This window comes from Heloderma suspectum, chromosome 3, assembly GCF_057233095.1.
Source record: "Heloderma suspectum isolate Gila_16-S chromosome 3, 16-S_ref, whole genome shotgun sequence".
NCBI lineage: Eukaryota > Metazoa > Chordata > Lepidosauria > Squamata > Helodermatidae > Heloderma > Heloderma suspectum.
Genome location: NC_139460.1, coordinates 216,652,438 through 216,679,036, shown reverse-complemented (window position 1 = coordinate 216,679,036; position 26,599 = coordinate 216,652,438). Strand labels below are relative to the sequence as shown.

At 39.8% G+C, this 26,599-nt stretch overlaps 1 protein-coding gene across 5 annotated transcripts in view; it reads left to right on the top strand.

Moving 5' to 3' along the window:
- MICU1 (mitochondrial calcium uptake 1) overlaps positions 1-26,599 on the top strand; it is a 166,546-nt gene that overhangs the window by 73,639 nt on the left and 66,308 nt on the right. For all 5 annotated transcript variants that reach the window (XM_084845591.1, XM_084845590.1, XM_084845594.1 and 2 more), the window contains 2 exons: positions 11,612-11,726; positions 24,498-24,580. In XM_084845591.1, the coding sequence (XP_084701717.1) occupies positions 11,612-11,726; positions 24,498-24,580 (198 nt within the window). The remainder of the gene's footprint in view (positions 1-11,611; positions 11,727-24,497; positions 24,581-26,599) is intronic.

The window sequence follows — 26,599 nt, the reverse complement described above, 5'->3', positions numbered from 1 at the left end:
TGTGTGTGTGAGAGAGAGAGAGAGAGAGAGAGAGAGAACTTGCAGCACTTGCAGGGGAGTCGACCCTTTCCTCCCCTGCTGTGGTCATGAGGACCCCCCCACCCCAAGGCTGGTGTTGAACTGGCACCAATGTGGGATTTCCTCCTAATGTAAATACCAGCTGCAGAGGAGGTAATTTCCTCAAGACTGCAGCATGAGAGGAAAGGATTAAGTTCCCCTTACTGCCTGTCCTGGTTCTGATAATTATCATGTCCCACCAGCTGGTACTATTTGCATTTTAAAAAACCTGAATGTTGATGCAAAGATGTATTTAGCTCAAATAGAGTTTAGCACTTTTTTTCCTCTTTCAAACCAGAGTCATACATTACCACAGCATCTCAGGAACTGTATCCACACTGCTGTGGTAATGTATGGAAGCCTGGAGTCCCATGGATGAGGCCAATTGTAGGGGTCTTTCCCACACAGCCAGATGGTGACGGAGTGGGAAAGACCCATGCAGCTGGTCCTGCTCATGTGATTCTGGGCTTCCAAATGTTACTGGAAATAAAGAACTCTGAGAGAACTCCAGACTCCTATTTTTTTTAAAACAGTTATTTAAAAAGATATCTAGTGTGTGGAAGGTTCCCTGCAGATAAATATGAACATGAGACATTTTGATAAATCTAGGTTTGGATCTATTGTGTAAAAGATTTCAAGACATGACTGGTAATGTGTTAACTTTGCCTGGACCATAAAAATTTTCAAGTTCTGCAAAATTAATCAGGCATAGTAGGAGGTTTTCTGAACCCTGAAGAGAAATGGATTATATTTAATCTGAAAGCTTGTACACCAGATATATTGATTTAATTTATATTGTATATCTTATTCAGTGTAATCAATATATCAGAAAAGAATTCAAGGACAGTCCTCTTGAGGTGAACAAGAGAGTACTAAAGCCCATCTGGCTGCAGAGTCAACATGCATTCCCTGGGCCTCTCACCTCATGATTTTAACTGAAAGGTACTGAGGGAATACAGGGAAAAGCAGAATAATGACAAAAATATGTTTCTTATTAAATGCAGTGATCTTTTTATAAAGCTTTCTAGCTTTCTTACATTTGCTGATGTTTATGTCTAGAGTGCTCTCTTAATTAATGCCTTAGGGTATTTTCAAGAGAGAGGTCCTGCATGCTGACTAGTTCTCTTGAATAAGGCCGCATCATTTCAAATTGTAGCAGTACTGCATTGAGTTGTCTCAGTTGACAAATGTGTATATTTGTGGAAGCAGCACTGATAGAACACTTCCCTGAGGAACCCCTGTTTAATATGAAAGATTATGGTCTAAGCAAATAGGGCATTACTTCAGTAGCTTTTGAACATTTTAAGAGGCTTTTTCTGTCGGTTTTCTGCCATGTAAACATCCATACTGAGAGGCACCACATTTCAATTATAACTTAAGACACTGGGGGAAACTTGCCTTAAAGCAGTCTTAACCCTTTTAGCCAAAAAAATAATTTGTGGCCCATTTTAGAGCACATTCTTTTTGTTTTTTAAAATAATTTTTAGAATTTTTCAACTTTTGGTTAAAATAAAACCAATTCGCTGATTTATATTTAGTAGTATTGAAAACCTCCAGTGCAAATGTTGGTGAAAATCTCTTAAAATAGTTTCTCCAAGTAGGGCCTGTACCCACAATCTTTGAAAAATCCTGAATTTTCTTCTGGACTCTTACTCAAGTTGACCTCACCAGGACAAAATTGGATTTTAAAAAAAATTGAAAACTATAAGTGTATTCTAGCTATCCCCCAACCTGGTGCCCTTCAGGTGGTTTGGACTTCAATTCCCATCAGCCCCAGAAAGCATCGGCAATGGTCAGGAATGCTGGGAGTTGTAGTCTAAAACATCTGGAGGTCACCAGGTTGGGGAAGGCTGGTGTACTGAAATAGGGAGATGGGGTAGGGTGTACTCCATCCCTCAACACTGCAGTTTCAGGTTTTTTTCATCACTCTCTGTAGGCTACCTATAAAAGTACTACACTTATTTTCTTGTCTCCCCCATATGTGGGAGAGAAGTATGACCAAAAGACTGAAGTTCAGCATTCCTTTCATATATCCAATTACAATATAATCCTAGACATGTCTACTCAGAAATGAGTCTCATTGTTTTCAGTGACGCTTATAGGTGTAAGTGCATATAGGATTTGTAGCCTTAAGTAAAAAAAAAAAAAAAGTTGTGACAAAAGACATACTGGTGGGTGAAAGAGACAGAGCTTCTCTTCCTTGACCACTGTAGGTGCTGCCTCTGGCCATTTTAGTCATAGCTGGATCCTTGGGCAAATGCAGTGCGCACAGCAAAACACATAATTGGTGATTTATGAGGCGTGTCGTAGTATGTCAGCATGCTTTGCTCAGAGAGCCAGCTACATCTGTAGCAGTCTGATATGATAAATACAGTAACCTCTCTACTAAAATGGAATGTGGCCTTCTTCCATGCTCTGGAGCAGAGCACTGAAGGCAGCTCGCTTATCTCTTATCAATAAATCCTTACCTGTCACAGTTACATAAATGTCTCATTCTTTTTGCTGAGATGTTTAAAGCTCAATAACAATTCTGTCATTGACCTTCTAGGCTCTGGTGTATAAAAATACATTGCTTTCTGAAGAAACGATATGTGTAGTGTTTTCTATATTGCAAATGCCTACATTGCATATGTTCTTTTAAAGCAGTTTAGATTTAAAATAACCATCTCTCACCTTGTGAACAAATGGAAGTCAATATATAACAAAAGAGTAAACTGGTGTTATGATAGCTCTTTAAATAAAATAATTAGTTTGAACCAATGTGCAGGAGCCATTTGTAAATGCTGGAAGACACCAGTAATGGGGAATACAAAATATATTCTGTCCCTTTTTAAGAGGCATGTCCTTCTTGCTTTCTTTGCAAGGGTTCTTCCCTTGCATGCTCAGTTCCTGCTGCCTGTGAAGGGTCTTGGGACATTGGTGTCTTGTTTCTTCTTGACTGTAGAATGCTAGTCTTGCATTTCAGGTGCGGCTTTTAAAAATGGTGATGGATACTTATTCTGTTGCTGTAAAGGGGCACATGTACATTTCTCTTTCTAGCCTCTGAAGACCACAAATAGTACAAGTTCTGCTTTAATCCTTTTGTGAACATAATTTTATAGGGAAAATATAGGGTAGAGTTCAAGAAGGGGGGCTGGTGGGGGGAGGGTGTCTGCAAAATATCTTTAAAAGTAGTTCTGTTCTGATGGAGATAAACAAACCCGTCTGGGTTAAAAAGATTTGATTACTGAAGAAAGACCATAAAAGGCTGTGTTTGATCATATAAATGTTGGTTTTCTAAATTAAAAAGCTTCTTATTTGGGGGAAAATAATTTTATTGCTAAAATAAACTATGACTTTGTCCTAATACCATGTGTCTACCCATCCTTTTAGTTTGACAGTGCAATCCTGTACTGAAGTAAGCCCCACTGAGTTCAGTGTGACTTAACTTACTTCCTGGGAAATGTGTATAGGATTGCAGCCTGAGCTTGGCATATTGTTTGATATGGATAAAATTTGGGTGTAGAGAATATGAAACCTGATTTCTTCATTTGAGAGTCCCTAAAGATTTATTTACTGCATTAGGCCTCTCAAGCCAAGTTTAACAGCATTCCCTTGGCTTCCTTGCCATTTAAAATATATATATATACTCAGAAGTAAGATAAGAGTAGTCAAATGCCATGCAGTTAAATTAAAAATGTCTTGAGTTCTGATTTCTTAAAATTAGATGGATGGATACAGCGGTTTGATCTGTTGTAAACAACTTGACGGTTGTTTAACCCTCAAACAGCCCCAGCTGCCCAGTTTCGGATGAGAGGACAAACTATAGGAACACCCTGCTGGCGGCTGAATATTCAAAATGGCCACTGGCACATTAAATAAGCCATGGTGGGCTGTGGTGATTGTGTGAACCAGCCCACTGTTCACTTGCCTTTCTAAAAACAGCACCTGGGAGTTGCACTTTCTCAGCTAACTTGTTTAAGAGTCTCAGGGTCAGGGTTGAAAAGATCCCATTTCTCACTTATCATCTTTGATGAAGCAACTTTAGGTAGACATTGATCAGTGTTCATAGGTGGGTACTTGCACAGGTAAGGTCTAGACTAGGAAGACAGGTGATATTATTGTAAATTATTTAACTATCACATTTTAATTTACACCCATTAAAATATCACCTCACACAGCTGAGGAGTCAAAGGAACCTTTGAAGGTGTCTTTTTCTTGTCTGCCTGAAGTATCTAAATGGTGATAAAATGTAGTTAAAACATGTTATGAAGCATCTGGATAACTGTGTTCCTTGGCTGAATGAAGTGTTTGCTGAATAGAGATGGATAATGTCTCTTTCATAAAAAGATATAGGGGAAGATGTAATCTCTCCTAAAACTCCCTTATATAAATTTAGATACTTCTTGCCCAGTAAGGGCTACTAATCTTGAACCAGCCAAATCTTTACTTTTTAAAATATTGTTTTGTCTCTGAACATTCAAATCTTTCAGCCTACTCCTATGCATATTTACTCAGAAGCAATTCAATGAAAACTTATTTACTCCCAAGTATGGGCATAGGACTTCAGCTTTAGCTGCAATGAAAATGAAGTAATGTTGAATTCTGTATGTGTTGTGCAGTTAGCAAAACTGAGAGTGGTCAGTGGAGACTGAAAGAGAATGACATTACAGCAAACTCAGATACACACAATCTTAAGCACTCATTTTTCCCCAGTCATTATGCAGCTTCTGTAATCCAAAATAAATGTGACTACCAAAAGGTATCACTATCCTAGATCTAAATTTTTAAAGTTTGAGGGGGAACATCTTTTCTGTTAAATGTATAAAACTTCCAGAGTACAGTTTTGCTACTCATGATCGGTAGTGCATATTGTTTAGATTTGGAGAAGGAAACTATGCAATGATTGCTTAAGATCATCACATTATAAACAAAATAAATATTGACGTATAAGCATTAATGGCATGGATAATGTCACTGAACATTCACCTCCTTCCTTTGTAATGCAGTGCAAATGGTCATTTACATGAATTTCCAGAAGTATAATTGTCTGACTGAGGTGCCCAAATGCTGCTCATCAAGTTGTTGTTTTTTTACTATGTAAAATACAATGATACTGCACTAGTTTTAGCAAAGTTCTTAGTAATTGATGCTTTTGACTTTGAAATAGGATTGCTGCCTGCTTGCAATTTTTATGTATTCATAGTTGGGGAACTTTGACCATAATAAATTGAAAATAGATTGTTTTGGATCCAGACTTGCGCTCGGCAGAGTTCTGCTGGCACTGGTGGATGGGGGAAGTGTGGCAATTTTCTCAGATTCCCTCCCCCCACCTCTACAGCCTCCAGTGTCGCCGCCCATGCTGCTTTGGAGGGTTGATCCTCGGACAAGTCTAAATCCAACCCATTAGGACAGAGTTGTGCCCATATTTTCTCTGATGGCAGAATTGTGTACCTAGACTACCATCAGCCATGCCTTCCATTTGAAATATATGTGTTCAAGAAAAAAGGGCTTCTGGAGGTAGCAAGTGGGAATGCCAAGTGTGCTTTTAAAAGTTAATAGAAAGTAATAAGGATATATTGTTAATTGGGCAATGCTGTGATGATTGATTCATAGTGTTCTCTTGCTAGTTATACCCGTTGTGAAGCTGAAATTGCTGTGTTGGAAAATACAGGCCTATAATAACCATTAGGCATTGGTGACCTTTTCTTCTTTCTCGGTTTTCAGTAATTCATATAACTCAAACCACGTGACTAGCAACTGTGCTTGCAGGAAGACCTTTGGGGTCCTACTTGTTTTGTTCAATTTATGTGGTAGAAGACATGACTGTCCATAATTTGTCAGGTTAGAAGGTGGCGATCCTACTTTGAACTAATATCAGCTTTGAAATCCTCAGACATTTTCTTCTTTAGTACACAGGACACTTGTACAGCTATATTTCTTTATCCAAGTGGACATGCATCTTGTCTTAAATCAGCCAGATGAATAGAATAATGCTGTATCTCTACAAACTTCTGTTTAGCCAGTGAACTCGTGAGAACTGAAACCCTAGAGCACCACTGCCACTCACTGTAGACTAGCCTTCTCCAACCTGGTGCCCTCCAGATGTTTTGGACTACAACTTCGAGAATTTCTGACCATTAGCCATGCTGGCTGGAGGTGATGGGAGTTAAAGTCCAAAATGTCTGGAGAGCATCAGATTGGAGAAGGCTGGTCCAGGGAATAATGATGTGGATAGATCAGTTGTCTGACTCGGTATGGCAGCTTCCTATGTTCCTGTGAGTAGAATCGAGGCAGAATATTCCTGATATTTGTGGGTGGGTGTTTCCCCCTTTTGTATACATCCAGTTCTTGTTAGTATAGGGGGAGGAGCCTTGATTTGGATGGTTCAGCAAATAATCATATGGCTGTGATATGCCCAGAGCCTGGGACCACCCTTAAGTTTCTGCTATTGGGACAAAGCATTTGCTGCCTGTTTCTTCCATCATCAACAAAAGGATGGAGGGAATCATCCCTGCTTAGGACTTTTGCACCAAATGCTTGGGAATGGGGAGAAACACATTTGTTTCCCTGCCTCACTTTTCAAAGAAGGTCAGTCCTGACATTTCTTGCTCATGTCATGACTTTTTGAATTCAAGAGCATACCTGTGGATTTTTTCTTCTGTTAGATGTGACTGTAGTGCTACATTCCTGTAGTAACTTGGAAAGTTAACACTCTGAAGTATTGTCTTGAATTGTTTTATTTAACCCATTGGACAGAATGGATATTCACAATCTTATTCGCTGTCATTTTGACAGATGGGCTGTCCTTGTTTTGTCTTAAGCTGTTCACTTTTCCTGCATGGTCCATGTTACAGCAACATCTGCAAGAAGCATTGCTTTGATTGTTCACTTAGCTGATGGTCTAAATGCATTTGGTGGGAACTGTTCACCTCTTCTGCTGTTTATGCATATTCTTGCTTGTGTTCATATATACAATGAAAGGATATTCCACTGAAGTATGTGTATGTCTGTATGCTTGTCTTGAATGCTTGGGTCTAACAGGATGTCACTACTCCAGGAATGTTATTGTAAATAAGCTCTATACTAATGGATTTCTCATTTTTGCATACTTCGCTTATGATGTGAACTTCAGGCAATGCTCAGAGCAGGCCCTTTGGATTGATTTTTTGAAAATACAAAACTTTTCAGTAAGCTAAACTGCCTTTTTGAATCATAGCCAGCGTCCTTTTTGGAGTAAAATCTCCATTTTGTCAAGAGGGAGCTTTAGAAAAAAAAGTGTTGACTCTTTAATTTAACAGGAGAACTAGATTAGCATTGAATGCTGGAAGTTTACTTGGCATCCAGATGCAAAAAGGGCCTGCAATGTGAGGATTGTGCTGAAGTTATTTGGCTATTAATCATACTAATGGCAGGGATAACTATAATCTGTGTCAGGAAGTGGCTAGCATATTCGACATTAACATACTAGTTACAGCTGTTGTTTCTATTGCCATCTGCATGTTGACTTTGCTTTTAAATACCTTGCATTAGATTTCAAAAATAATAATGCATTGTGCAGCAAGCAAAAGAAGCAGGACAAATAGTCAGGGGAAGATGGTGCTGAGATTTCATGCATCTCAAGTTTATACACAACAGAAAATATCTTAATATAGAGTGCTTGAGCGATTGATTTTATGCCTGTAGAAGTAATACACTTTACAGAATTGTAAAAGAGGCTAGGAATAGGATGCTCACTCAGACTGTGGCATTCAGGGCAAAACCCAACAGGGCACTTAAACTCACGCTGATTCTTTTCCACCCTGCCGATTCCCTTCTGTAAAGCAGTGGGTCCCGCTAATTCCATTGCACAAATAGGACCCAACCCTTATGCAAAGGAAATTTAATGCTTCCTAGGGGAAGTGCTGAATCAAGCAGAAAGCCTCATTTTTTGAAGGAGGCAGGTTGGCTCCCATATACGAGCACCACAGACGTGCCTCCTTCCAGAAACAGGTGTTTCCATTCATTTCAGGTTGCCCTGGAAGTGTTAAATTGCTGTTGCATGAGCAGTGGGGGCTGCTTGTGCAGTGGAATTGCTGAGGTGGACGAGAATCGGTAGGCGTGGCAGTGCCCTGTTGGATTCTGCCCTCAGAACCCATAATACAAATATACATGTTGTATTCCAACCATGTTTCAGTATTAATTTTATATCGATTATTGTTGCTCTCAGTGCTGCAAGGAAAATACATAATTAATTCCAGTAAAAATTTGATATAAGAATTCTCAATAATACTTATGGGTAAGGTGTTCTTCCCCTGCCCCCCAGTCTTATGGTTCCCGAAGAGGGAGTTACTCTCCCCCCTCCCCCAGGTGTATCTTTTTAAGTTATCTGGAATAAGAAATCATAGCCTGATTATTGATGTGTTCCTCCCTGTTATGATTTCAAAAGTGCATCCCTTAAAAACACCCAACAATATTATTAAATGAGCAAAACCTCATTACAGGAAAAATCCCATTGGAATTGAGACTTGTAAGTTGAGTGTGTTTATGATCATAACTGCAGAAACACTGTCTAAATTTTTGACTCAAGCCAATACCTGTCTGCTCAGAAGTAAGCCTCATTGGGTTCATTGAGGCTTACTCCCAGGTAAGTGTGTGTATTGGTTTGCACCCTAAGCAATATTAAAGTGGATGGAGAATGAGAACAGAATGATATAGTGAGAAATCTACTCAGAGCCTGACCTAAGAATACAGGGTCCAGTTACATTTTGTTGAAGCTAAGGGGCCTCCAATTTATATTTGTCTGTGTCTTTTAGACTCATCTGTGATCATTCTTTAGAGAGAATTGCAGTAAAAAAGACTAGTAGATCTTGACAGCTAGAATTTGTGGCCCAAATCCAAAGTATAGTTTGACTAGTTACATGTGCCCAAAGGGGTTTGGGATGAGTTTCTTGAATAGCATTTACTATGCTGCATAGTAAACCTCACTTCAAATAGAGGGGAGCTTCAGAAACAGTTTGTCAAAGGGCATGGGGTTTGCCATCCAAAGAGTGGGGAAGGAAGTCCCCAATTCCCTTGGCATGTCCAAGTACTTGTGTATGCCTAAATGGATCCTAGCCCCCCACTTAAAATAACTGAAGGAATTTGTTCATAAATGCTACCAGAACCTTGAAAACTTAAGATAGACATCTGGGTTCTGATTTTAGGCACAGTTTTCATAGTCCAGTTGTGTGATGCATATATTCCCAAATATAATTGATAGCAAATACAAGAGTTGGCCATCTACTTTTGATGTTAAAGTGTGGTTCCTTTGATCTTAATGAGTACATTGGGCGCCATGTTGGTTATTTAAGAATGCATGTTGTAATGAGCTAATATTGGAGGCTGTGACTGACAGATCACAAAGATGTAGCTGTAGAAAGCTCATGTTGAGAGCTAAATATGTAACATTAGCATAATTAACAGCCTATGGCTGTCCTGAGGCTAGGTTGTGTAAAACTTTCCCAGCAAGGCTATTTACAAAACAGCCCCAAAATGGGGTGGATGGGGAGCAAACACTTAATTCTACTTAAGATGCATCATTAAGATGCATTCCAAACTTCCCTCAAAGTTTTTGTACTAACACGTTTCTGATTCTTGTTATGATTTCTCACTTGACATTTTGACAGTCTTGCATTGACCAATTGTGTGCACATTTGTCTAAGGCTGGTAGATTGTGGGGCATAATTAGAAGTTGTAATTTTGATCAGTGTGATTACTGTCCCATTTTTGCTTTGGGAGCCAGATAATGCCTAACTTTTTTCTAAATTACTTGGTGGACTGTCTCCAATTTATGTACAGTGTGTTTTACAAGACAGGAGTGGGATGAGAGCCTTGATAGGCATCTGAACCTCTGAGACAATCAACATCTTTTGTCCACATGTCTTAATTCAGAACATAAAGTAACAGGAGCTGTTTAATTGCTCTAAATGTTTCTTGCTCTTCAAATGTAACAGCTCAAAAGATGCTGTGATTATTTCATGTGCTTTATGTGTCATTGCTTAACAAATTGTCTTTCCTTTATCTTATATATGATGGGATCCTCGCTAGACAGAGGTAACAGATATGGGACAGTTGTATAACTGGACCCTGGTGTGCACTTGGTGGTGTCTTATGTTCCCTAATACTGTTCCTAAACTTAAGCTTGCAGTTTCTGTGCTTCTGTGCCTGCATGTTTTCATACACGTTAACCACAACTCCACTTGATCCTTTAATATTTTTCCCCATGTGCGTGTGTGTGAGTGTGTGTGTGTGTGTGATATGTCTTCTAATTCTTCTGAAATAGTTCACCACTTTGAAAATTTAGGACCCAACTTCTAACCCACTTTATGCATCCTTTTCGGCCTTTAAAACTTCAGAAGACAAAATGGTTTAGTGTTCTTCAGTTTAGCAATCAAACTTATGTCCGTAGTGGGAGAGAGAGGGAACAGCTATGTGCTCTAATAATCAGAAGGGCTTTGTCTGCATTGCAATTGCTGTAAACTTGCTTTATTTCACTGTGATCTGGTGCAGATGTTACACTGCTAATCTTTTAACTGTGGTGTCGAGATCAGGAATGAGCCGCAGGCTTATACACCCTACCCCACACTTTCCTCGCCTTGGAGCAACTTCTCCCCTTTCTTCCATTCATGGTGTTAACAACGGTTTTGCATTATACCTGCATTGACACAAACCATGAAACTATGGTCTGCAAACCTACTTCAAACTATATTTACAATTTCTGGTTTTAGGGAAATGATGGTTAGCACTAACCATGACTTCTATCGATGTACATATAACACAAAACCATGGTTAACACCAAGTCCTGCAACCTGCTTCAAATGTTGTAATCATAGTTAAGAGTTAGGCAGCATTGTGTCTGTACCAGGCCTGTAATGCAACAGAAGTGACTGCTTCAGTGAGAAACTTTATTTACCCCAAAATTGTTATTGCTTAGCTTATTCAAAGCAGAGTCACTCAATCCCAGGTACTAACTCATAGTTCATTAAAAAAAATTGTTTCACCAAACTTTCAATGACATTTCTTGCATTTCTTATACAAAAAAATGGCAATAAACAGCCTTTGAAATGCCTTGTCATTCTCCAAATCATTAGACTGACAGGGAACAGGAAGGCACATCTTGAGTTGACCGTTTGGGGTTGAAGATATTAACAAATCAATCCTATGTGTGTTTACTTGAAGTAAGCCCCACTATGTAAAATGGTGGATGCTCCCTGGTAAGAGTGCATAGGATTGCAGCCTAAGCGTGTTGGAAGATATAGAACAGGGATGGGGAATTTTGGACTGTCCCAGCCAGGGCTGGCAGGAGTTGTAGTCCACCAACATCTGAAGGGCAGCACATTCTGCACCCCAATGTAGAACAATGCTTGATTCTTACCTTTTAATCTTCAAGAAATATCTGACAGATTTAAAGGCTGGAAAGGTATCTGGAATGGTAACAGAAGGGATGTAGGAAAATAGATGGTTAGAGACAGCAATATTTAAAGTATAACAGCTATGGTCTTATATTTACTACGTTTATTTTTCTTCTCTTGGGATTGTGGTGCTCTTGAAATAGAGAATCTCCCAGGAACGCGAGAAGTTTGCAGATGAAGACAGCATATTTTATGCACTTGGAGAATGCGGCCTGATCTCCTTTTCTGACTACATCTTCCTCACTACAGTCCTCTCTAGTAAGTACATGTTTCCTTGATAAAGTTTTTTTTTTAAAGCCTGAAGTGATAGCAGTGTATGGCTGCATGGCTTGTTTGTTTTGTTCGAGTGTGCCAAATTCTTTAAACTAGAGGTGATTTGCTTATTTTAGATGAGTACCATTTCCAATATAAAGTTTTGATCAGTGAATAAAACAAATCAGCCCCATCAAATGGTTATATATTAATAAATCCTTAGAAACCTAGTTCTGAATATGCTAGGCAAGATAAGAGTTTTGTATAACAAATCAGAATATTCACAGGTAAGACATAACCTGTGACTATTTGATCAGCTGATTTATGTGGGTCAGTCACAGTTCACTCTCGACAGCAATCCATGTGCCTGGATTTAATTAAAAACTGACATGTCTTTGAACGTCTTTAATCTTCATTTACAGTTCTGTAAGTTGCTGCTGCAGAAATTGCCATAGATTGTGTTAATGTTCCTCATCTTTTTCTCAGCGGACATAAAAACTTATTGGGACTGTTTCCAGAAAGGGTCAAGAGCAGGAACATATGCAGCTCCTCATTCACTCCCTCTCTCCCACCCCACAACTTAGAGAGTTGCCTTTAGGCAAAGGGGCTGCTTTCTACAACAAAGGGGGAGTAGGACCCTGCCCACCTGTAATCTGGAAAGAAGAAGCACCTCCTTGTCTTCTTTTCCCTCATCCTGAGTGGGGTGTTCAGACTATGTTTTTATTTTATTTTTTATTGTCATTGTTTTAAATTTTTATTATTTTACAAATTTTTATTTTTTATGCTTTATTATTTTTTATTTATATTATTTAGAATATGTTTACTCTGCTTTTCAACCAGAAGGTCCTCAAGGGCGCTCTTGATAGCATTTAAAACAATGGTACTATAAAACAATCCATACTCCCTAACAGCCAAAGCACAGCACACAAAATCCCCAGAAAGACACAAACAGTAGTGCTAGTGATCAGCCAGATACCATAAAATGCCCAGGGTTTGTTTTTTTTTAAAACCAACAATTCCCCCCCCCCCCATGGGACCTAAATACTAATCGAGTTAGGAACCTAGCAAATAGATTTGGGGCAGGAGTTCAACTGACAGGGTGCCACCACAATTATTTATTGTGGCAACCAGAGCAGGGCCATGAAGATCTTAACTATATGTATTTACCCCTCCATCTTATTACGTCACTTGAGGTTTCCTAGATGAGGCCATTTTGTCTAAGAGGGACTCTTAACTGCCTTCCTTCTGCTCTGCTCTTGTAGCTTTTGTCCACTGTGGGCTGTTCCCTTCAGCTATAGAGGGAAGAGTTTCTGTAGCTAGTGGCTAACAGTATGAGCTGTTAAGTGGGACATCCCCAGTTCAGATCTCCCATCTCAGCTATGAACTCATGTGGTTTTAGGTAAAACATTATTCACACAGACTCAGTCTCTAATTCCAGGATGATATTAACTGGTCTACCTTAATAAGGCTACTGGATGGATGGATGGATTGACTGATTGATTTAATAGATTTATATACCACTGACCATAATTTAAAAATATTTCTAAGCTGTTTACAAGAAAGATAAATACATTAAAATACACTATGATATACATTAAAATACATTATGATATATAATAATTGCTAAAACGTATCAAACATTAATAAAAACATTAAAACTAATACAACACCATACTAGACAAACTGGGCAGCACACACACTCAGAGAAGGCCTGAGTGAAGAGATGGGTCTTTAATTGGCGCCTAAAGCATACTCCAGTTGACGTCTCCAGAATACAAGGGGGGAGGTCATTCCACAAGGTTGGTGCCACACGGAGAAGGTCTGCTTCCGCATTGCTGCAAGACGGCAATCTGCAGACCATGGTACTATCAGCGAGACCTCCTCTGATGATCTTAACGATTTCACAGGTTTGTATTGGGGAAGGCAATCCTGTTCGTACCTGTTCTTTCTGAGGAGGTCCAACCCTGTCTAGAACAGGCAAACGCCCCAATCTCAGTACCTGGGAACCACCCACCCATAGAGTATCTGTCTCGTCAGGCTTCAGTCTCAGTTTGGTGGCCCTCATCCAACCCATCACTGCATCCAGGCACTGGTTCAGAACATGCACAACCTCTCCCGATTCAGATGTTATAGAGATTGCTGAGATAATGTATCTGAAGCACTTTGAACACTTGAATAATGCTATGTAAATGCTAAGACTCTGCTGCCCCCTTACCTCTTGCTTGTATTTTTAGCTCTATACTCTTTCTTCCCTTGTCAGAAAAGTCAAAGCACCTCATGCAATCCTTTGAGGTAAATAGGAAGCTGCCTTTATACCAAGTTGGCCCACTGTTCCATCTAGCTCAATATCCACAGTGGCTAGCTGGATACTGAGAGTCTTTCCTGGTGCTACCTGTATAAGTTGTTGGCAAATGTTTTTGTGAAACTTCCCTCACCTCCATCCCACACGCTAATACAGTGTTAAGAATTTTCTTCAATTTCAGAATAGCTAAGTTATTGGCAAGAAAGCGAATACTATATATATGAAATGTTCTTTCTCATTTTCTGCTACACATAGGGTACATATGTTACTAGTTTTCACTTTCAGGGTAGTACTGAAAAACACAATTCCATTTTCAAAACCAACTGAAGTTTTTTAAAAAAATAATGCGAGCTTTTAAATGTTAATGATAACATTAACATTTTCATGACTGAAAGACAATATGAACTCAAGGTTAATTTCACATTCTGATGTGAATTCTGTGATTCAGCTGAATTCTCATTGAAACTTTATATCCTGGTCCTACCCTTCCTGTACACAGCTCCTATCTGCCTTTTCTGTGTCTGGGTGTGTTCAGTGCTGCTGTTTATGGTGATTGCTGCAGTGGTGCCAACTTATCCAGTTGTGCCAGGGGTATATGTTTGCTTCCTGGTATAGGCCTGGCGCAGCTGTCACTGTGTCCTTAAGTCCTTAACCAAGTCTGAATTGAGCCATTCTTTTTGTTCTGTGGCTCTTATTAATTTGTTCTGAACTGTGATAACCTGCTTGGTTTCTGTAATAAAATAATTAATTACTGCTTGTAATGAAATAAACTATTAAAAACAAAATAAATAGAATGTTAATACATTATTAAGTAAAAGAATGCTAATGAACTACTTATGTGTAATCATAATTGCAGCATGTTTTGTTGTTAAAGAACACAAATTAGCTTCAGAATGAATATGCTTGGAAGATGGCTACGTATTAAGATTGCACCCCTATACACATTTACCTGGGAGTAAGACCCTTGAACTCAATGGGGCTTACTTTTGAGTAGACAGGCATAGGATTACACCGTAAGAGACTTCTTTTATCTTAAATAATAGAGTGCGTAATCATAAGTAGTGAAACAGCAACATGAAATCTTTCTATAGATGGTGTGGAAAATGGGCCTGTCGCAGCTGTATTTAAATGTGGATTTAATCACCTAAGTTGCATTGATTTTAACACCACTTAGCATAACTGTGCTAGTCTTTGAAATCTAATTACAAGCAAGGAAAATTAAATGCCAAATTAAGATGTTTGATATTATCTGCAGTCTTTATTCTGCCAACTCCACTCCGTTCTGTTTCAAAATATGAGCGTATCTCTTTCCATTGTAACCCCCTTGTGATGATTTCTGTAAAACTCATGTAGGTCATCTCTAAATGGATATCTTATGCAATCCCAAGAGTAGGGTTATGAAGTCCAATAAGCCCAAGAAAATAGTTACTACTTATTCTTTTTTTGTTATTACTGCAGTGATCATCAGCTGGAAAGGGCTTAAATAAAACTCATTTGCATTTTACAAGCAGGGAGCTGTTTGCATACAGCATAGTAAATGAAATCTGTCACCATATTTTATTTATAAGTAATTTACTGCTCTTATGCAGTCTGTTTTGCCAGTCTGCGCTGTGCTTCTATGATATTTTTTTCTCTCCAAAAGAGCTAATAAAATAACATCTTAAAATGTGTCGGTACTTTCAGTCTTCTCTTAAAGAATGCTATAGCAAAATAGGTTGGAGGATGCTGCATTGCTTCGGCTGCTCCCCAATTTGAGTTATCAGTGCAGTTTCAATTTGCTTATTGATGAGATACAAGGTTAAGTGAAATGAGACAGAATTTCCTTTTTACCTCCTCAAAAATGGGTTGGGAGAAATTGCATTTGGACTGGTAGATATATTTGTTGGAACAGCAGGTGTAGGAAAATACTGTTGGAAATATGACACTGACAAAACCAAGAGGAAAAAGATCCTTTGTTAGTTGCTTTTGCAGTTCAATCCAAACCGTAGTTAATTAGAAATAAATCCCACTGATCTCAATCAAAGTGGCTTCCTAGTAGGGAAGAAGCAATGATACGATAGAGCTGAAGGCTTTATAATGTGATCCCCATCATGCCATCCTGGCAGATTCTAGCCTTTTAGCAAGGGAAGTGTAGAATAGCAATTTCTACACCATTGGGTCAAGACTTCAGTTTGGGTATGCATTTACTATAGAAGCTATCATCTGGTTCCCCCCCCCCACTCCTCTGAAGGTCAGCCAGTAACTGATGTAATGTTGCAAAGAGATAAGGCTTGTACTCTCATCTAAACATGTCTTATCTCTCCTTTGCAGTTTGAAGAGATGTTTAACTACATTCATCATTGGTGCTTTTAAAAACCCATGTATTACCATTTATTTAAGCACTTTGTATGCTCAAGACACTTCATGGTCTTGAGCTTTGTTTTTTAAAAAGTAGAAATTTTAATTAATCTAAAAAAACCTGTGTCTATTATTTGCCATTGAATGTAGGCCCAAAGAAAAATGTTTTATGTTGCCTCCGAAGGGTGTGTGTGTGTGTGTGGCTCTGGTTAAATTCAATATAGCCAACATGTTCTCCAAGAGATGGCAGACCCATAGCTGAGTAGTGGCTACTGAGATTTTTCATAGAGAGCACTATCAAAGTCCACTTCAGTAAACCATAAAAGTTAGAATATAGGCAGAACTTTCCTCACAATTCTGGAGGATAATTTCTTGCAGAATTTGGTATCTTGGTAGGTTTCCTGAGACTCTTCAGGCATGTACGTATGAGCTTAGAAGATACGTTTTTGCGTGTTTAGTAGGCTTGAGGAAATCACACAAGGTATGCAGGATTTGACTTGTGGCACATTGGCCAAAAAGGTTGGCCACCAATTCCCTGTACTGTAATGACCCCCCCCCCCCGGCTTTATCTCTATTTTTCCCACACTGATGCCTTTTGACACAACTGTTCTTCTGGAATTTCAGTTAGATCATTCTGTTAGTTCAAGGTGCCTTGCTCTTCCTTCCCTTTTCTGCAGAGGGCATTTTGCATATAAACCTAAGTGAGATAAATAATACCATTCAATTCATATTGGCTAGAATATTATAGCTGATTTCCTGTATGTGTGAGTGATAAATATAATATATTTAAAGTTCCTTTTAATGGAATTTTACATGTCATTGAGTTTATAAGGATGGGTTGTGAAGAAACAGTTTTGTCTTATTAGCTTTTTTACTTTGTCTGTTTAAATTATAGTATGGCATTATGCATGCCTATACAGTGTTTGTAGTATTCAGCTTTTCCAAACCAGTGGAGTGTTGATGTGGTTTTGATTACTTTGAGTTAGTATTTTGTTGAAGTGGAAAACTTTGACTTAGTTTGCAATCCTAAATACGTTAGAGTCATATCCCCTCCCCCCTCCCCAACACAGTGGGGCTTTCTTCTGAGTAAACATGCATAAGAGTGCACAGTAAATTCATTATAGGTTCACCAGTAATCTCTAGTTACCTTAGATGGACCCGGTTCAGACACAACAGCCCACTGTAGGTTAATTAACCCTTGGGACACTCATACTCTGTCTTAGGGTTATGCAAGGGTTGTTTAGCCCTCAAATAACCCCCACTGGCCAGGTTTGCATGGCATGACAAGTCACGGCACCCCACCCGACCAGAGCTTGCATATTCTTAATGGTGGCCGGCACGTGCCACAGTTCTTTGGGGGTAGATTAACCCACGATGGGCTGTTGTGTCATGCGAACTGGCCCCCTAAGTTTTAGAGGGAGGTGGGTAACCTTGTAACCTTCCCTGCTCACATAGCCCTGGTGAAAGTTGTGAGGCTTACAGCTTTAAAATTCCTTTCCATGATTATCCTTTGCACTGTAATGCAGTCTTGCAAACATTCAGAGTCATTGTGAGGGTGTGGCCAACTGGCATTCTCAAGGTGTCTAACAAAATCACCATTAATTCTTGCAGTTATGCGAAATCAGTCTTCGCCAAGTTAGTGCCCTTCAGATGTGTTAGTTTTCAACTCCCATTGTCACTAACCAGCATTGGCCACACCCAATGCTGTCGTAGTTCAACATATCTGGAGGGCACCAGGTTGGGGAAGGCTGTGCTGAATTATTACAAAATGAATTTTATGACAACGAGTTATCTCATAAAAAAATTCGGGGGGGTGGCACTCTGCTGTTACCAGTGAATGGCTGAGTGGCTGCCACAACAATGGTGAATGGAGGTCTGTCCTTGTCCCTTCTTTCTGCGACTGGCAGTGGTGAGCGTTGGCCATTCGTGTCATGTGTCAGGGTGGACACTGAGCCCATAGAATCCCAGAATAGTTCTGATTCTGAGGAAGAGCAGTCGCTCCTGGGAGAGGAGCGCGTTCCTCTTTCCCAGGACCAACAGCTGACGGAGATTCCTCCCACCAGCATTCCTAGTTTAGTTAGCAGTCCAGGGAGTGACCAGGCACAGATAGCAGACTTGGTGGATGCGCGACGCAGACACAGAGAGTGGCGCCAGATGGAGGGCGCGGAAAGGAGGCGTAATGCCAGGTTGGCGCGCAAACAACGGCTGCGCCCAGAGGATCCAAGGGAAAAGGGGAGGGACTCTCCCTAGTCCTTAAGTTCAGGGGTCTGCCAGTAATTCCCTTTCAAACGGGGACCAACTGTTCCAACGTAGGGCATAGGTACTGTGCTGCTCAGATCTAGTTGCAATCAGTATAGTTGTTAAGTTGTAAAAGAAGAATAAAGCTTTGAAAGGAATCCCTTTGTCTGTGTCTGGACTTGGCTACTGGATTAGACTGAGAGAGACCTCCAAGGAGCCCTTGACATCATGTTCACCACTAGGGTCCTTTGCTCCAAAAAAAGGGTTCCTAATAGAGCACCTCACTATAGAGTAAGTACTAAGGAATAGTCTGTCTCCCCCATTCCTCACGACCACCACGAAAGGTTCCTTCTTTCCAGCATTTTCTTTTATGATTTTGTGTGTGTGTTCTACATTTCTACTCCTCTTGACAGCTTTTTTTACTATTGCATTTTAGTAACCAGATCTTGTTTTCCATGCACATTTATAGAATTCTTAGGCCGAGTTTACATGTTAACTTGGTGATGTGGTCAGATCCTGTTGCCTGGATCATTTAGACACTTCTCACACCAACTTTGGCAGTCCTGACATTGGTGCCGGGCTGGTTTGGGAACTGCTCACTTTACCCAGTCAACCCACATGATGGTGTACTTTTAACACATTTCCAGTATGATATGGGACTCCACCACCAGGGAGTGGCAACTACACCACAACAGCAACTTGTGAAATTTACCAAATATGCATTGTTTGCATTTCATACCCATCTACTTCAAACAAAAGAGTAAATTTCCCTCATCCCCATTGCAAGTTCCAGAGGGTTTTTTTTTATTATCTCCCCTCCCCCCATTTCTCCTTGCTGTACTCAGCAGCTTCCTTACCCTGATGATCACATCAAAATAAATACTTGTATTGGACTAGTAACTGTGTATGTGTTTTTCCCTACAGAGTGTTTCTCTGTAGGAAATACACCATATGTGACGTGGCCTTTAACCTGATACCTTCGTTGCTGAAAACATTATGATTTCCTAGATATATGTATGTTTTCTGTAAAAAAAAAGAAAAGAAATCCAACTCAATGCCTGGGATATGGCCAAATTTGAAGATGGTTTTTGGGTACAACAATACCTGATAGATGAATTGTTGTTTAATATTTTTGAGAAAATGTCAAGATATCTCTTCCCTTTCAGTCACATAAATTTTAGATGTGACCTTGTGGAAGTTCTTGGCGAGCAATTCACACATTTATTCATTTAATCTTCATGTTATGCAAACATTCAAGAGAGGGATAACTCTTCAGTGCTATGAATTTCCATTGAAAATTGAATGCATTCTTTTGAGCATTAGCCTAGCTTTGCCATAAAAGTATGCAGCTAATCCTGTTCAAGCAAGAAATTTCATGGCTTAATGCTGGAGAGTTGTGATAGGAAAATCATGCCTATGCCTCCAATATATATATATTGTATACAGTAGGAGTATAATGGAATAATATTAACTCTGCTTTGAACTAAATTCTCTTCAGATATTACTTGTCCTAGATGTACTGTTTCTTCCTGAGATGTTTGTTAGAGGTTGTGATCATGGTTCAGTCCTTTCTTTTGTTGAGAGACTACTATTAGCCTGTGAATCAATATTATAATCAGACAGAACAATCTAGCACAGCACACAACTTATGTTTACTATTATTCAGTTGTTGACTGTGCACAGAATATACCTCTGTATCCTAAGGTACTTTGTTAACTCTGCTTGGGAGCGTAGTGTATTTTCCCTTGGCTCCCAATTAAATAAATCATAGATAATCTGTTTTTTCCTTTATTACTGGAATGATAATGTTTTTCTGCCTGCAAATATTTCTTAATAGAACTTCATATCCTTTCTCAGATTTTTATGGGAAGTTAGGCCAGGGTTTATTTTGAATTCTAGAACTGCCAGCAGGCTTGGCATCAGCAGCTGGCCTGGCTGGGCATCTTCTGACAGCCATGTCGCTAAGAAGAGCCCACACCATCATCCTGCTCAGCCTGCTATCACCCCCTGCCTCTGCCCAGCATTGCTAATGCGAACCTCCCCCCCCCCCGAGGCTGCGGCTTGCTGCCATGGCCTCCCCAAACATGTTTCTTTGCCTGATGGGCAGAGGCTGCGCTTTTGGATGGACCAAAGCGGCTCAACTCCATTCTGTGGTAGGCAGCTGCCATCTTGGGTCCCCCAAAGGCCAATGCGCAGCTTTGACATTAGGCAGTGCATTTCAGGGGTATCTAAGATGGCAGCTGCCCACAGCAGTATGGAGCCAAGCATCTTCATTCCAATGGCAGGGCTCCATTGGGGTGGAAGAGTATGACTGGTAGCAGTAGCACAAGGCAGGGGCCCTGATGGTGATGGGGGTGGCAGCAGCACCATAAAGCAGGGGGCAAGTTGGTACTGGGTGGGCCCATTTGTGGCACGATGCTGATGGCCCAAGAAAGTGTGGCACCAGACCTGGCTGCTGGTGCACAGAGATGATGGTGAAAGATATTGCGTTCTTCTGTCTGTCACTGTAATGGGTATTCACTCCTAATGGGTTATGTTCTTCATTTTATATTGTTTTCCAGAAAAGGAAAGCCACTTCTTTGGTGGTTGATTTCATAAACACCTGAAAGGGACATTGGGGTGGGTGGAGAAAACAGTTGGGGTTTTCAAGCAACTACTAATATTTCTCTTAGGACTCAAACCTAAACTTATTTAACTGTCCCTTGGAAATCTGGGAATTGCAATTCTGTGAGGAGGTGGGGAATATAAATCTCTGAGAATGTTCAGCATGTCCTGCAACTCCCAGTACTCTTTGGGGAAAGCCAGGACAGTTAAAGTGATAGGAAACGGATATATATTTGGACATTAGAGACATTAGTTTGGTTTTATAAACCAAGGTCCCAGAAATGGAAATATATACTTAGGAGAGAATGGCATAGGCCTTGCAGATAAAATTTCCTTATTCTGCTGTGTTTACTCCCACTGCATGTGAATGTGTACTCTACTGTATTTAAAATCTTTGAACTCTTGAGTCTGAAAATATTTATTTCCCATGCTCATTCATACATGCGCACATGCACACGTGCACGCACACCTCCCCCCCCCCCCGCTGCACTTAGCCAGGCAAAAGGAGATACAAAAGGAGATGTGCAATAACCTTTATTTTATTTTATTTTATTTTATCATTCATTAATTAAATTTCAGTTCTCCACATTTACCTTGCATTTCCACAGGAAACATTTTCAGTATAGCTTCAGATCAGAACAGATAAAGTGAGGTAGTTTGTTAGAATTTCACATAATAATTATTCTAAATAAATATATAATGTATTATTATTATTATTATTATTAGGGATGGGGGGAAGACATCTACCAGAAAATAGTAGGATTAATAGTGGAGAATATTTAAGAAAAATATATCCTTTTACTCTGTCTGTTAGGATTTGGAATTTCTAATGTTCCTGCTGTATAGCCCAAAAGGGGAGAGGTAAGATGTCTGTGAAGCAGTTTAAAACAAAGAATCAAACTTTAGGATTTACTTTAGTTCTCCATTTTAGGATGGCATATGCTTGCTACTGTTTAGGCCTCTTTCCAGTTAACATCAGGAAATGTGTAGCTCAGGGCTAGTGCCTCTACGTAGTTCACATAAGGCAGAGAATTTGAAATGCTTGCTGGGGCTGGGCATCTGATCCCAAAGGGGAAAAATACACAGTACTGCTACTATTAAATGTCAAGGTCATATGTTGACTTGTGAAGTGTGCTGTATTGCTCTTCTGCTGTTAACACATTCATTAAAAGCAGAAATAAATGTTAACATGACATGGGAGTGCTAGAAATACTGTTGCTTAAAACTGCCAAGCCAAAAATAAAAATAAAAAGTGGTAAACACGGGGGGGGGGGGAGTTGTTATAAACCATATCTTGTTGCGTAGCTCTGTATTGTTGCAGTTCAATGATGTATAATTTGCTTGTAAGAGATGAGCAAACATGCCCAGAAATTCTCACTTAGTCATTCATGTTGGGTATTTACCTTCTGCAACAAAGCCGATTGTGCTGGAGGTGAATTAGACTTGCCACTTTTCTGGAAGGGGTAGGGGAAAAAACCTTAATTCTAATGGACTCAAATTTTTAAAATGCCTAGTGGTGAACAAGTGTTGTGACTGAGTTAAAGCTCCCTGGTTGGTTTGGTCTGAAGATAACAAGATGGTAACCCTAAGGCAAAGATTCTGCATTGGGGGGTGATATAGGATGGTGGTTGGTGTGGGAATACAGTTAACAGCTTCCATGCAAGATTGGTCAGCAAACAAAATCTTAGGGGGCACAAAGTTTTCTTCCTCCAAAATATTCCCTGGCAAGGACAGTCACAGATGTTACAGAAACACATTTCCTTCATATGGTTCGCACATAAGGGCAACGTTTCGTGGAAAACCTTGGATTAACTAATGTGTGATTTGTGGAGATGGGCACCATGTTTGAGCTGCTTCCAGTTTGCAGTAATAACCTAGGAATGCCCCATTTGTAGGTTGTCAGTGTGACATCCAAACCTGAACACTTGGTCGGTTAAACAACCCAAAGTTAACCTATGTTTTATTCTTAGTTAACTTTGCGTTGCTTAACAGTCCCTATAAAGCAGCAATAGCTAAGATGAATAAGTCCCTTCAGGGCATGTTCCCCATCCTTTCCCCCCTAGACTGTTGCTTAGAAATGTGGAGAACTCAGGGAATAACTTTTTTTTATTCTTCTGTATCGAAGACTGACAGTTTTTGTGTGTGTGGTCCACTAATGAGATTTGTGGGAGGAAGTGGCAGTCTGATCTGTGACTTTTCTGTGGTATAAAGTTACAATACTTAGTTGGGAATAAGTTCCAGTGAACTCTGTAGGGTTTACTTCCAAGTAAACAGTACTTACAATTAGGTTGCCATTGTTTTTCAGCCACAAGCTTGTACCTCATGTAAAACTTACCAACATTCCTGCATATGGACTGGATAGAATTCTTGCACTGTCTCTTTTCCTCATTTGCTGTCCCTTGATTCTTCTCCTTCTCTGTTTCTATTCTCAGAGCCCCTATTTTGTTTTCTTATATGCCATTGCACCTGGCACCCAATCACCATTTTCACTTTTACCCATTCAGTAAATTTCATTTAGCAGCAGAAGATTCTCTATCCTCTATCCCCTTCCGTTGGGGGGCGGGGGATGGGTGGGTAATTGCATCAAATGTTTTGTGTGGATGCACAAATACAGTTGTGCAAATGTAGTCTCTCTCTCTCTCTCTCTCTCTCACACACACACACACACACACACACACACAATATTCCATAATTCCAGGAGGATCATCCTTATAAGAAAAATGCTGAGGACTAGTATTGGGAAATATATTAACATTAAACTACTGTCAGTCATACTGATGTGAAGGTCTTTGGAGAACTGAAAGTCAAGATGGTCTAATCCCCACCTGAAAGCGAGTGCTGTTCAAATTCCAAAATATCTCCACAGCTAAAATAAAGTTTCACAGATTGAGGCATTAGACTTCCAAGGAAGGAGGTGGAACTAGGGTGGGGGACCACTTGAATGGGTCAGAGGTGGATAGGTAAAGGGTGATCACTAGTGTCCTGGAATGGAAGCATTGCAAGTGTACTGTCTCAGAATCATTTGGAAGCAGAATATGTATATGAAGCTAATTATTGTTTTTAAGCTGCCTTGGCAGGGCATTGTCCAGGAAGGCAGCATAAAAGTACTGTAAATAAATAACAAAATCGTTGAAATATTAAAAGCTTCAACAAGTAAATAAAGCTACATTTTGAAACACTTCGATTTTTTAAAACATTCAGTATTGGTACTGACCTTAGACCAAATTTCTACTTCTGCCTTCTACTCCTACTTCATAACATATGGTTGTGTCTATAATGTATTTCTTTCCCTCTAGCTCCTCAGAGGAACTTTGAAATTGCTTTCAAGATGTTTGATCTAAATGGTGATGGAGAAGTGGATATGGAAGAGTTTGAACAGGCAAGCTTTCTTTTTATTTTTCCTGGAGCCCTATCTTGTAACACAATTTATGAAGTTAGTCTAGTTTCTTCTTTTTCTGATCTTTCTTTCTTTCTTTCATTCATTTCTATACTGCCCAATAGCCAAAGCTCTTATGTGTAGCACCCTTTCATTCTCTGCTTTTAAGAGTGCATACAAAAGTCATGACTGTGTAAAAGGTCTTCAGGGGGAAAGTCAGATGCACGTTTTGATGTGTCTTGTAACTGAGCGCCGATCACTCTTATTTATTTGTTCCATTACAATTACTTTGCCACATTTTTGTGCATTATTTGCCTGAAAAACAAGGGATGGGATCCAGAGTTGTGCAGAGTGAACTAGATAGCCCCATGGGAAAAAGGAGAGGAAGACAATGTTTGCAAATTCCCCTTGTCTCCCTGCAGCCTCCTGTTGCCCTGAAAAGCTGCCCTGGAGAGTTGGGTGATCCTCCAAAACAGCGTGTGAGGTGGTGCAGGAGGAAGGAAGAATATATGAAAATTACCACCCCACCCTTTTCCTCCAGCAGGGAGCCTCTGCTAGATCCCAGTTTTCTCCACCAACGGAAGGAGCCCTTTCGTTGGTGGAGGGGCAACTCTGGATCCAACCCAATGACTCAGTTTATAGCCATTCTTCCACTTCATGATGACTTTTTTCATCCTTAGTGCATGATGTCGTGATCAGTCAAATGAAGGTTATACCTGTTCACAAGCATAGATCTATGAGGACAGTGTAAAAAGTCATCCATAGTTGCGTGACAGTTGTGTGAATGAGCCCCGGGGACTACTCTGAAAGTTACTTTTTGAGTGTAAACATTGTGTCATAAAATATAAGATGGTAGCAACACATGGCAAGAATGACATGTGTCCAGAAAAGATGTTACATTAGCAAGTAATATTTTCCAAGTAATTTTTGCATTTTGAAAAATACTTTTCTGTGATGTTACTTTTTAATAAGCCCATGCACACTTACTTATTTACATCAGCACATCCCTCAGTAGATGCTTTTAAAATGTAAAGGATGTTTTCTGTTTACTTTCTTTCCAAAAAGCATACATTTTCACAGTTCTTATAATATTCACATTCAGTAAAATCAGACAAACACAACCGATTTTCAGATATCAACAAGTAGGAGCTGCAAGAAAGTGTTTTTTTGACGGGTTCAACAACATGCCATGGCTCATTTTAGGTGATTTAACCCAACAAACTGTGGTGTCTGTGGCCACAAAACTGCATATGTAACTCCTGTTCAGGGGTTGTCGTGTCGTGTGAACTGGGCAAATATGGGTTATGCAAGGGTAACCCTGAAACAGACCATGGGTTATGCGAAGGTTGTTTAACCTTTGCATAATCCACAACTTGCTGGGTTTGCATGACATGACAGCCCCTGAGCAGGGATTGTATATTCAAAATGGTGGCCACAAGTGGGCTGTTGTGTGTCATGCGAACAGCCCCAGTGTATTCTCACCTCCTAATAGTTCAGAAAGCCTGCCAGCCATGCTGTTGACCAGCAGGCCATTCCCTTCTGTTCCGGCATCCCCAATTTTCTTTTTCTTTTGCAACTGACAATCAACATTCCTCAGCTCTTGGTTTTTTAACAAAGATGTTTTTTCATATTTCTGCAAACCTAGGGGTTCCTCTGAGCATGCTGATACCTTCATCTTCTTTCTCAGTGGCCTCATTTTGGCTCCATTCCTGTTAGCACTCACCATCTGAGTTTGCTATTAGAGGGAGTGATTATTCAAGTAGTGACAAAATATCTAGCAAAGAAAAAGTGTCACCATTTCTAACGACATGGCAAGTTGCCCGGAAAAACAAATCTATCCTTTATGTGTTGGTATGCAATTTATTTTGCTTTAAATTAAAAAAAAAAAACCTGCTGCTTCCTTGGCAAAATGACTTGAGCACTTTGAAACTCATAAAATGCCCTTAATTGTGAATGAGAGAACCTCCAGGGTCAAACCTGCAAAAGGGGTGCGGGGAGAGAAGTTAAAAGCATTTCAAGAGA